The sequence below is a fragment of the Trichomonas vaginalis genome, chromosome I (genome assembly GCF_026262505.1).
Source record: "Trichomonas vaginalis G3 chromosome I, whole genome shotgun sequence".
Classification (NCBI taxonomy): domain Eukaryota; phylum Parabasalia; order Trichomonadida; family Trichomonadidae; genus Trichomonas; species Trichomonas vaginalis.
The window spans coordinates 25,376,275-25,389,042 of NC_067203.1; the positions used below are offsets into that span (position 1 = coordinate 25,376,275).

Here is a 12,768-nt window from a genome sequence, read left to right on the forward strand (position 1 = left end):
CAGAAGAGACAAAAGGAACCGTTAATGAAGGATTTGATACTATGATTCAAAGAGGTGGGCACCCTTAAAACACTTATTTTATTTTTATATAAATGGATAACACAGATTTAAAAAATTTAATTGATGATTTAATATTTAATCAAAATTTTCTTGATTATTATGATTTAAAAGCATATCTCCAAAAATATGATAACAATATAACGGGTGATGATATGGAATATTATTATCCATATTATAAAAATGAAGTTTTGAAATATCATGATAAAATAATTTCTAAAATTAAAGACAAAATTAAAAATAATGAATATTCAAAGGGAAAAACTAAATCACAGCTTAAACAGTTGAAAGATTTCAAAAATAAAGTATTAACAGAAGAAGATATTGATGAATTATATAAATTATATAATCCTGAGCCGCAAAAACCAAAGGAACAAAAACAAATGGTGCAAAACGCCCAGGTTCTTCAGACCATAAATGATGCACAAGCTTTAATTTATGATTCATTAGTTAAACCATATTCAGCCCGACTTTTAAATGAAGATCAACTTTTGGAATTCATCCTTCAACATAAACTCGAAGCAGGAAAGTATATCAAACCTTTATATACAGCATATTTAAAACAAATGAATAGAATACATCCAGAATTAATGAAGGGGGGAATGAAATCCAAAATCAAAGCAGATAAAATTAAACCACCTGCAACACCAAAACCTCCAACGACAGTACCGCCTCCTCCTTCAGTTAATCCTTCATCATTCACTTTATTATATCCATTTCAAACATTAAAGAAGCAAAAAGATTTTAAAAAGGATTTCAAAATATTAAATAAACCAATTGACCCAAAAATTCAACCGTTAAAGGAAAAATTTAGTCGCCCTTCATTTGCTCCATATCCATATTCATATGAAATTGATCATCTGGAATATTCAAAAGGAAACGTTACTTATTTATTTGCCATTAACATTAACACTAGATATTTATATTGCATTCCAGTGAAAGGGAAAACAGAACAGGAAACAAGAAGAGCTATTCAATACTTACTAGATCATGAAAGAGTAGATAATATCAGGGGTGATGGTGATAAAGGATTTCAGGCAGCTATGACTCATTATTTTCCACAAATTAATTTTTACTTCTCATCCTCTCCATATACATTTCATAATAAAATAGTTGATGCGGTAATGAGAACTCTTAGAGATGCGTTAGGGGTTAACGGTCAGATATACTGGGATGGAAATCATGACTCCATCATACAGCAGTTAGTATATTATTACAATAATACATGGCATAGAACTATAAACATGAAACCAGTGGAAATGAAAAATGATATTTCAAAAGAATGGGAATATATTAGAAAGCAAATGGAAAAGTTAAATGATGTTAAACGTGAACAAATTAATTCGGGCTCATGAATTTTAAACAAGGAAATAAAGTTTTAATTCATCTCGATTATGGAAAAACTGATAAATCAATGACAAAAAGAAGACGAAGATTTGACACAATAGCTGAATTTGTGAGATATATTAACGGCAATGCATTAGTTGAAGTTGACAATAAATTAATAGAAATTCCGATTTATTTTATTACTCCATTATATTTAAATAATATTTAATTTTTTTATTTCGTAAGAAATGAGTGACAATGAAGCAGTCAAGAGTCCAGACAATGAATATAAAAGAAACTAAACAGAATTAAATCAAAAATATGCTATTACAAAAAGAAGCCACAATGCGGTGGGGTTGAAAACGATAAAGAAATAATCGAAAAATTAGAAACTTATCGTTCAATCATTAAACTGAGTGAAGCAAAAATAAAAGAATTTAATAGAATAAATAAATTGGTTGGAAGAGATGAATTTAATAAAGATGAATATTTAAACTCTATCCAAATTTAATTTTTATTCCTCTTCGACAACATCTCTCTTTCCATCATTACTGCATAACCACATTTTCTCAATTTTAGTGGTTTGTTATTTTTAGCAAGTTCTCGCATCATTTTTTATCGTTTCCTCCCTTGTTATGATTCGTGGTAAATTTTGAGCTTGTGGGGTATTCATTTATGATAAAAATAAAATTTAAATTATGCCGTTCTAAAGTTTGTGACAACATGACATTTTGACAACATCATGGTTATTCAATAATTAATTATTTTTGAAGAACTGAAGGGGTCACCAGGTCACCAGGTCACCAGGTCATTTAACTTCTCTGAAAAAATGTGACAACATGACATTTTGACAACATCATGGGTTATTCAATAATTAATTATTTTTGAAGAACTGAAGGGGTCACCAGGTCACCAGGTCACCAGGTCATTTAACTTCTCTGAAAAAATGTGACAACATGACATTTTGACAACATCATGGGTTATTCGATAATTAATTATTTTTGAAGAACTGAAGGGGTCACCAGGTCACCAGGTCACCAGGTCATCATTTAACTTCTCTGAAAAAATGTGACAACATGACATTTTGACAACATCATGGGTTATTCGATAATTAATTATTTTTGAAGAACTGAAGGGGTCACCAGGTCACCAGGTCACCAGGTCATTTAACTTCTCTGAAAAAATGTGACAACATGACATTTTGACAACATCATGGGTTATTCGATAATTAATTATTTTTGAAGAACTGAAGGGGTCACCAGGTCACCAGGTCACCAGGTCATTTAACTTCTCTGAAAAAATGTGACAACATGACATTTTGACAACATCATGGGTTATTCAATAATTAATTATTTTTGAAGAACTGAAGGGGTCACCAGGTCACCAGGTCACCAGGTCATTTAACTTCTCTGAAAAAATGTGACAACATGACATTTTGACAACATCATGGGTTATTCGATAATTAATTATTTTTGAAGAACTGAAGGGGTCACCAGGTCACCAGGTCACCAGGTCATTTAACTTCTCTGAAAAAATGTGACAACATGACATTTTGACAACATCATGGGTTATTCAATAATTAATTATTTTTGAAGAACTGAAGGGGTCACCAGGTCACCAGGTCACCAGGTCATTTAACTTCTCTGAAAAAATGTGACAACATGACATTTTGACAACATCATGGGTTATTCAATAATTAATTATTTTTGAAGAACTGAAGGGGTCACCAGGTCACCAGGTCACCAGGTCATTTAACTTCTCTGAAAAATGTGACAACATGACATTTTGACAACATCATGGGTTATTCAATAATTAATTATTTTGAAGAACTGAAGGGGTCACCAGGTCACCAGGTCATTTAACTTCTCTGAAAAAATGTGACAACATGACATTTTGACAACATCATGGGTTATTCAATAATTAATTATTTTTGAAGAACTGAAGGGGTCACCAGGTCACCAGGTCACCAGGTCATTTAACTTCTCTGAAAAAATGTGACAACATGACATTTTGACAACATCATGGGTTATTCGATAATTAATTATTTTTGAAGAACTGAAGGGGTCACCAGGTCACCAGGTCACCAGGTCATTTAACTTCTCTGAAAAAATGTGACAACATGACATTTTGACAACACAGGAGGATTAATGAGGAAGGCAAAAATAAATTCAAATCATACTTTATAAAGCTTCATTCACAGGTATTTCATCGTCAGTAAAATGATTCCTCATTATCGTTTGGTTCAATTTGTTTATATAATCCTTTCATTTCTTCTTTCAAAACATAATACCATGTTTGTTTACCATCTATTTTTCTTTGTTTCCTTTCACATTTATCCTTAATGCTCATTTGAAAGTTTTTGTCTTTCATGTCTGATGGTTTGCAGAATAGAGCATTTTTACACGTCATACCTGCACATAATTCATCATAATGTGTATTTATCCATTCATCTAAAGGATTTGTTGATAATTCAATTAAATCTTGTTTGGCTTCAGTCATCGGAATGATTCGTACATTAAATGATGAAAGGTCATATTGCATAAAATATGTTAAAAGGTTATCATAAAATTCCTTAGTGCATGAATCCATCAAATTCTTGAAATAATCAAATTGACCCTTGAATTTACCATTAACCCTTAAACCACGTATCTTCTGTCTCCAACTTCAATTTTGACAGGGTAAACGTTATTAGTTACGAAAATGAAGTTTGCAACATTCTGAGCAGTTCTTCTGGGTTGATTCTTTTCATTAATTCTAATCTCATTATCCGTAATTAATTGATTTCAAAGCGTTGAAGTTTGCGAGTCTGTCTTCACCTACATTCTTGAGTTCATTAAGTACAAGAAAACATTTTATTCTCAACTACTGAGTTGAAATTACCCGTTAGCTCACTTATTTCAGTAATGTTTTTACATGATAACCAGCGAGAAGTTCAGATAATATCTGTAAATCTGTTTTACCTGTTCCCTGAAGTCCTTTCAAAATAATTGCTGTTTCATTCTTGATTCCAGGATGTTGAATCATTGATGCAATCCAGCCGAGAAGGTATTTATACACTTCGTCGTTATTATCACAAATGGCTTCTTTAATGAAATTCATAAACATCTCAATTTTTGAGTAATCAAGCTTTTCAAGAATGTTGTATTTATAACCTTGAAAACGTTGAGAAAACATCTGGAGAATCAGATTTAAAGCAAACACCCTTAACGTTAATGAAGACAATTGATTTAGTAGTACATCCCATGCTGTTATGGTTTTACCTTCTTCTTTAAATAATTTAATCATTTTGAGTGACTCTTTCATGTTTGATTGAAGAAACAAATGATATTTTGATTCATTTTGTCGTGGATGTTGTAATCTTTCTGAATGAAATATTTGTTTCCACAATCTACAAAACGGATGACACGTGATAAATCCTCAATTACTTCAGAACTGTTTTTATACTGATGATTTTCAGCCTTGCGTCTAATATCTGTTATCAAAAACGAGTCATCAAAGTTTGATATCAAATGTTATTTTTGGCTTACGTAATAAAGGTAAAACATATTCATCATAATATTCCTTTTGATAAAGTTTTTAGAATCTTCACTAAAACAAATGGAGAAGTCATTAAATGTGCATATCTACTACGTGCTTTTTCAAAATACTTTTTGCATTTTCTGTTAAACTGCAGAAGTTATAAACGTTATCGTATGCTTCATTAATCAAATGATTAGGTAACGAATTAATTGCTTGAAACAGTGTGAAATAATGTAACTTCTTTTTCTAAATTCATGTTTCCACCGTCATTATGTACTTCAAAATCACAGATGCCATCAAACTATGCTCTGGGCAAGTTTTATCGTCAATGTTTACATCTTTGTTTTCATTCATGATAGTCTTTATTTCTTCGTTCTTCTGTTCAACTCTTACCTTAATATTCAAATCATTTAATATATCATTCACTGTTCTGGTTATGATTGAGTCATAACTTCCACGAATGAATGAGTATGTATTGATTGGTTCTGTTGCATTCTTGCGAACTCTTGAATCAGCCATAACTACTAAAGAACGCTTTGAATCATCCATAGAAGTCATTATGTCAATATCATAATCATTGCAGGAATAACATTTAATCATTCTGTTCGAGGTTGAATAGAAGAAATTAGTGTTGCAATAAATGTGAAGACCTCCTGATGCGGTTTTAACGATAACATCTTTCTCCGAAAGTTTTGATAAAATGTCTTTTCTAACTGTTTCTTTAAGTTCATCATTGTACGATTTATTGATATCAACATCTATAATCGTTAAATTTGATATTTTATTTACTAATAAAGCTGTACCAGTTTTCCTTCCTCTTCCTCCATCATGTTTGATGTAGTTATGTAAATCAATCATGTTTTCACCAATTCTTTCATTGAGGGTTTTAGTTTCTGTCATAACTAATTCCGCAACTAATGAATCAATAACTTTTTCATCAGAAACGATAAAGTTGCTGTTGTTGTTTGTTGCTGTCATTTATATAGGAATAAAAAAATAAAAATAATTTTAAAACTAACTTTATTTTTGGACTGCATCGAATAACCCATGATGTTGTCAAAATGTCATGTTGTCACATTTTTTCAGAGAAGTTAAATGACCTGGTGACCTGGTGACCCCTTCAGTTCTTCAAAAATAATTAATTATTGAAGAACCTAAAAACATTAACGTAAACATATATTTTTGGTCGTTTATGATAAAAATAAATGGTTCATTTACTCACAATATTTTTGTACAAAACGACCCCAAACTTTTAATTTCTTTTCTGCAGCTTCTAATGCTATCTTAGCGAGTTCATATTCTCTAAATTCTCTCTTTAAATCTTCTTGTTCCCATTGGTCTAGTTCGTATGAAGAATCTCTATAACCATAACATATCTCACCTTCATGTTCTAATTGTTTTTCATGCATTTTTCTAACTTCTTGTTCGAACAAAGGTTTAGCATTTTTCACTGTATCTTCGAGTTCTTCTTCATCTAACTTCTCATGAACTTTCTTGTCTATGGAGTCCATAATTTTTCCAACTGCTATGCAATATTTTGGAGAAGCCCACATTGCTATATAGTTTATAAGTCTTGGGTCTACATACGTTCCTCTAACCTGTTTGATTTCATCAGGAATTCCTGCATGAATTTTGTATAAAAAGCAACCGCCGGAATTCAGACGGTTGCTATATTCTTCACAAAATGCCTTATAATACTCTTCCCAGGACTTATTTTCCAACAACTTTCTAAAGTCTTTCCTAAACTGCTGACACATATTTGTTGCATTAATGTAACCATCCTTGTCTCTACGTAAGACTTCAATACCATTATAAGTGCCTTTTGTGAATGTTTCGCCATTAGATTTGTTCGTGAATGTTTTTGCTTCGACTGACATTTCTGTTCTTACATACAAATAAAAAAATAAAAATAATTTTAAAACTAACTTTATTTTTGGACTGCATCGAATAACCCATGATGTTGTCAAAATGTCATGTTGTCACATTTTTTCAGAGAAGTTAAATGACCTGGTGACCTGGTGACCTGGTGACCCCTTCAGTTCTTCAAAAATAATTAATTATTGAATAACCCATGATGTTGTCAAAATGTCATGTTGTCACATTTTTTCAGAGAAGTTAAATGACCTGGTGACCTGGTGACCTGGTGACCCCTTCAGTTTTCAAAAATAATTAATTATTGAATAACCCATGATGTTGTCAAAATGTCATGTTGTCACATTTTTTCAGAGAAGTTAAATGACCTGGTGACCTGGTGACCTGGTGACCCCTTCAGTTCTTCAAAATAATTAATTTATTGAATAACCCATGATGTTGTCAAAATGTCATGTTGTCACATTTTTTCAGAGAAGTTAAATGACCTGGTGACCTGGTGACCTGGTGACCCCTTCAGTTCTTCAAAAATAATTAATTATTGAATAACCCATGATGTTGTCAAAATGTCATGTTGTCACATTTTTTCAGAGAAGTTAAATGACCTGGTGACCTGGTGACCTGGTGACCCCTTCAGTTCTTCAAAATAATTAATTATTGAATAACCTAAATCATTTACTCACAATATTTTTGTACAAAACGACCCCAAGCTTTTAACTTCTTTTCTGTAGTTCATCCATTACTTCATTACCTAATTAATTACAGACATAAAATATATTTAGTTCATTCGGTAAGCCTAAACCCTTTGGGTTAAGTGTGTTCATTGAACTCTATACCATGCGAATACAGTCATAAATGGTGGCATGTATTCTTTACTTTGTCCCGTTGTTTGTGTATATCCTGAAACGAAATGTGTATGATTTCCTTCTCCTTGTGTATCGTCCCAGTAACAATTTATGGCAAACTTAACGTCGTCTTTAACATCATATCCTTTACCTTTTGTCATTCCTGACCAATCCCAATATCTATGCTTATGCCAACCTGCTTGAGATGTGCTTAAATCTATGTAGTGACTATGTGCAGGTAAATTTTCACCTGAAATCGTTTTACTTCCCCCTGTTTCCTTTGAAGAGTTTGCACAATACAAAAACCTGTCAACTATTTGTTCCCATGCACCAACACCAAACATTACTTGAGGACCTCTTGCATCCATAGATGTATAAATAGAACCTACTGGGTTCATTAAATCAAACATATGAGATATTATAGGATTGTCTCTTTTGAACTTAAAATATAGTGTAACTATTTCAGGTTTCTTCTGGTTTGTGTCAGAATATTTTTTATAATATAATCTTATGTTTTCAGGGTAGGTAAAATCTTGACTAATATTTATTTCTGTCATCTGTATAATAATATACTATTCTCGTTTTTTCTATTGCATTATATCTTTTATATCTATAATAATCTAAATATAATGTTAACTTTTGTTCATCTACATGTGGTGTTCTGACATCATCTCCATAGTCATAATAATATGGTGCTGGAGCTGGGTCAGGCAATGTCATATCTGCCATTTCATAAACTCTTAAATATTTCTTTTGTTCGTCTCCATATAAGTTTAAGTAGCAGTTGTTGTCTAATGGAACTTTAACTTGTGTGTCATCATTCTTTTTATAACTTACATACATTTCATTGTTATTTTTCGGAATGAGTTTCCACCGTATACCATTTTTTAAGGAGTGTACAAACTCCCATCTAAAATATTTATTTTCTTCATTGACAGAAAAGTCGCCAACAATAGTTTCAATATTTTTTGTTCCTATCAAACTTTGGTATATTTCGTTAACACATCCCTTATCTGCTTTCTTCCCTAACTCATCATTAACATATTCCTTATCTGTCTTCTTATTTAACTCATCGTTAACATATGTTTTATCCGCTTTAAGGTCTAAACATCCTGAAACCCACCCTGTATCAGCTTTAGTTTTTAAAATCTTTGATGTCCATTCATGATACCATTCAACCATTTCTTTAATTTCATTATCTTTTTCATCCACATATTCCTTATCCGCTTTCTTCTCTAACGCAGCAGCAACATATTCCTTATCTGCCTTCTCCATTATGTCATTTAGGAAACCTTTTATGAATTCCTCATTTAAATTAAATCTTCCAATCTTCAAAACTTTAGGAAATGCATTTAATGCGTAATATCTTTGTTCTTCTGGTGGAATTGATGTTATATCATCCGTTATTCCTTTAATTTTTGAATTCATAAATAAAATTTCTTTTATATTTGATATCACTGCACCACCTTTGCAAACGAATTCGAAATGTTCATTTTTCAATACTATCTCCAAATCTCCATATTTCAACCTTTGCGTTTGTTCTGCCGTCTTTGAATTATATGCATATATGGCGTATGTAATGGTCTGAGGGACCTGGGTGCTTTGTGTCTTAAGTTGCTGTGGTTGCTGTTGTTTAATCATTTATTATGATTTAAAAATAAATATTTAATCTGTTATCTCATCACCTATTTTCTCTATTTGAAATTGCCATAATATTTCATTCATGAATTCTAAATCACAATCAAATAGGTCAGTTATTCTAAATTTAATATTTGATAAATCTTTTGAATGAAGAATAAATGAATTCCCGGATAATTGAAACGGATATGATAAAGAAAATGTGTTTAAGTTGATGGATAAAATGTTTTGTATTGATGGGTAAGAGTTAGGGTCTAATGTTTGATGTGAAAATCTCATTGGGGTATTAACTTTATCACAATTTGATTAAAATGAAATTGGAACCAGTGTCAGAATACAAAACATCCCCAACATCTTTTTCAAAATTTAATATCCCAACAATGAACGAAGATGAGGAGTACAAAATTTAATTTTCAGCGGGAATTTAATAAGGTTATTTATTTCATCAAGTTCAAAAAGTTTATCAGGTTTTGATTTAAAATTTTCTTCATACCATATGATAAATGATTCATTTAAATAACTTAAAATCATGTTAATATCCCATTTCGTTATCACAATTATTTATATACATATCATACGTTTTTTCATGGTCATCTTTAAATAAATGATATATAATCTGAAGGTCTAAAAGAATGGGATTAAATTTACCACTCACAGAAACGAGAGTAACATTATAAATTCCGCTAACTGTTAAATTTAATTCACAGTTATTATTCGAAATAATATTGATAATTGACATTTTTATTACGATTAAAAATATGGTAAAGCGTTATTTTCCAGTGATAAATAAAACTAGAATAAGATTACCTCAAGAATTCATAAATTCAACGAATAAGAAATTCATTCATGTTATAAATTTTAGTGTTTCAGAAAATATGAGTCAATGTCATATTCATCATCGGGTTATATTTCACTTCATTCAAATTTAGTTCAATCAAACCCATATAATGACCATTTCATAAGATTTTCAGATGTATTAAAAATGTAATTATAGATTAAAATATGAACAGATTGACAATATCGAATTTTTGGAATTTTGGTTTAAATATCCCGATGGAAAAAAGATTGAAGTTAAAGATAAAGCTGATACTATAACAAAAACAATTACAATGACCGATCCGGATAGTGGGGAACAAAAAGAAATAAAACAAACGATAGAAACTGTGAAAGGTCAATTATTATCGATTATGATTCAAAGGATTATTATTCAATAATGTTAATGCTTGAATATTAAATGGCCTTAACAAGAATTTTTCAAGTGATATTTTATATTCATCAACTATTTTATTATAAATATCATTATATGTTAAATGAAGTTCAGTTGTTGTTCCGTTCTTTGATATCTTAATTGTGCTAATATCCTTTATAGGATTTATTTTTGCAACTGTTCCGCAGCATGAAACCTCATCATCTATGAAAAATTGAATCTTAACGTCTGAATCTTGAACATCACAAAGAATGGCGATAATGTGAATTAATGATTCATAAGGTAAAATAATTAAACCGGATTGATCAATTAAATTTATTATTGAATCATAATTATCAGTTATTATATCACGGTAAATTTTCATTAATTCTGAATTAATGTCTATTTTATATGGCGCATTGCGACTGGAATCATAGATTCCTGGGTTCTCGATGTTTGATGAAAGAGGTGGGGGGTATGTTGGATAAGTGGGAATTTCAACAGGTTCTTTACCAGGTTCAGATAAAATGATTGGGTCTCCATCTTCTTTATTTTGCTCCTCCTCTTTCTTTGGTAAGTCACGAGTTAATAAATTTGGTTGAGGCTAACATTAACTTTAACATTTTGAATAATTCGTGATTTATCATCATTTACGTTATAACCAACCGTAATCTCTGCTTTTGCGTTTGTGTTCTTTTGACTTGTGAAACGTCTTCTCATTTATAATTGAATAAAAAAAAGAAAAATATATTAAAGTTTTATTTAGTTGTTACGGTAATATCCCAAGGTTCATCATTGTTTGCTTATACTTTCTTTGTAACTGCACCAATTATGTTATTGATATTGCTTTGAGTTTCTTCCAGTCTTATTTTATCATTTACAATATCTTTAATCATTTCATTACATGCATTCTTAAAACCATCTGATTTTTCTAATTTACGTCTATCACTTTCTTTAATTAAATCAAAGTTATAACCTTGTTGAGAATAAAGTGGTTTCTTTATCAATTCCTTGAACGCTTCTGAAAGTGAAGATGAAGAAATTCTTGCCACTTGAATTGGTTTAAATTCTGCTTTCATTGCTTCTTTCTGTTCATTGAACACTGGATCGAATAAAGCAACTTTAAAGAATTTCTTAGCTGGAATTTCAGGTCTCAAATTTGCATATTGACCATCAAACTGATTAACATATCGTGGTAATCCATCCGGTCCCTCTTCAATAGCATTTAATTCTTCATTGAAATAAGAATATGGATTATAACGGTATGAATTAATTGGACCATTTTCACCTTCTCCAATGTATTGTTTAACAGCTTTTCCATTTCATCAAATTGCATAGGATAAATTCATTATATGCTTTACGTTTAGGATAATCAGTATAGTTAATTTATAACCATTTATGACTTTAATATTACCTTGACCATCAGTAACGAAAACTTCATTTATACCATCAGGTTTTCCATTTGGACCTGTAATGTCTGCTTCATGTGCTTCCCAATTTGGTCCATGACGTTTGGCATATGCTTGAGCTTCTGGTAATGTTAAAACGTTTCTCATTTGTTTAACATCCTTTTGAAGACCAGCAACAATGTGGACTAATTCTTTCATTCCATCAGGAACTTTCATAGTTCTATTATATGCACCCTTTTTGTTTGTCCCTTGTTTTAATGGAACCTGTAGAAGATTTGCTATTTCTGTCATGTTTAATTATAAATAAAAAATAAAAATTAATTATAAAAAGTTAATCAAATTTAACACTCCTTTATTTAAATCAACTATTATTTTTCCATGTTCTCCTAATTGTTGATATTGTGTGTAAAGTTCATTAATGCTCATTGGTAAATTCACTTGATAAAGCATAACGTTCAACTGTTGACGACTAAACCCACTGAAAATGAAAAGGGTGACAGGTTTGATTTAATGTTTGTGCTTAATGCTTTGAAATATTGAACAGCCATAAAGAATGAACACTGAATGTGTCGACATTGAGTTAATAACTGATTAAAATATGATTTCTCATTAGTTATTAGTTTTGATTTCACGCATCATCTAGAAAAATGAGTGAATGCAAAAATTCTCTATCAAAATTTGAAATAGAAAGTGTTTCAAATAATTCATCCCGTTGTTTATCAATAATTTTATCCTCTAATCCTTGCTTCTTGATTGTATTATATAATTCTTTATACATTAAAAAGTTTTTTAAATAATCTTCTGCTTCTTCTTGTGATAAATAAATAATTGGAATTTTGATTAAATGCTTTAAAGATTCAAATGTATCATCTGAAGGTGAACCTGAACGGTTGATATAAATTAACACATGTGAATGGGG

At 30.6% G+C, this 12,768-nt stretch overlaps 2 protein-coding genes and 3 pseudogenes across 5 annotated transcripts, besides 1 other annotated feature; 1 reads left to right on the top strand and 4 right to left on the bottom strand.

Annotated features, from left to right (window-relative positions):
- Positions 1-12,768: part of a mobile genetic element that runs on past both edges of the window.
- Positions 1,182-1,612, top strand: TVAGG3_1048260 (annotated as a pseudogene). Its single transcript has one exon. A coding segment is annotated over exon 1 (431 nt).
- Positions 3,564-4,488, bottom strand: TVAGG3_1048270 (annotated as a pseudogene). The gene has a single exon. A coding segment is annotated over exon 1 (925 nt).
- TVAGG3_1048280 lies at positions 4,621-5,880 on the bottom strand (annotated as a pseudogene). Its single transcript has one exon. A coding segment is annotated over exon 1 (1,260 nt).
- Positions 6,117-6,779, bottom strand: TVAGG3_1048290 (uncharacterized protein; the record flags this gene model as incomplete). Its single annotated transcript, XM_051255698.1, has 1 exon — positions 6,117-6,779. The coding sequence occupies one exon, from the start codon at positions 6,777-6,779 to the stop codon at positions 6,117-6,119; it is 663 nt and encodes a 220-aa protein (XP_051081272.1).
- On the bottom strand, positions 8,347-9,257 carry TVAGG3_1048300 (uncharacterized protein; the record flags this gene model as incomplete). The annotated part of the gene is made up of 1 exon (XM_051255699.1): positions 8,347-9,257. A coding segment is annotated over one exon (911 nt), but the record flags the coding sequence as incomplete, so codon positions are not given.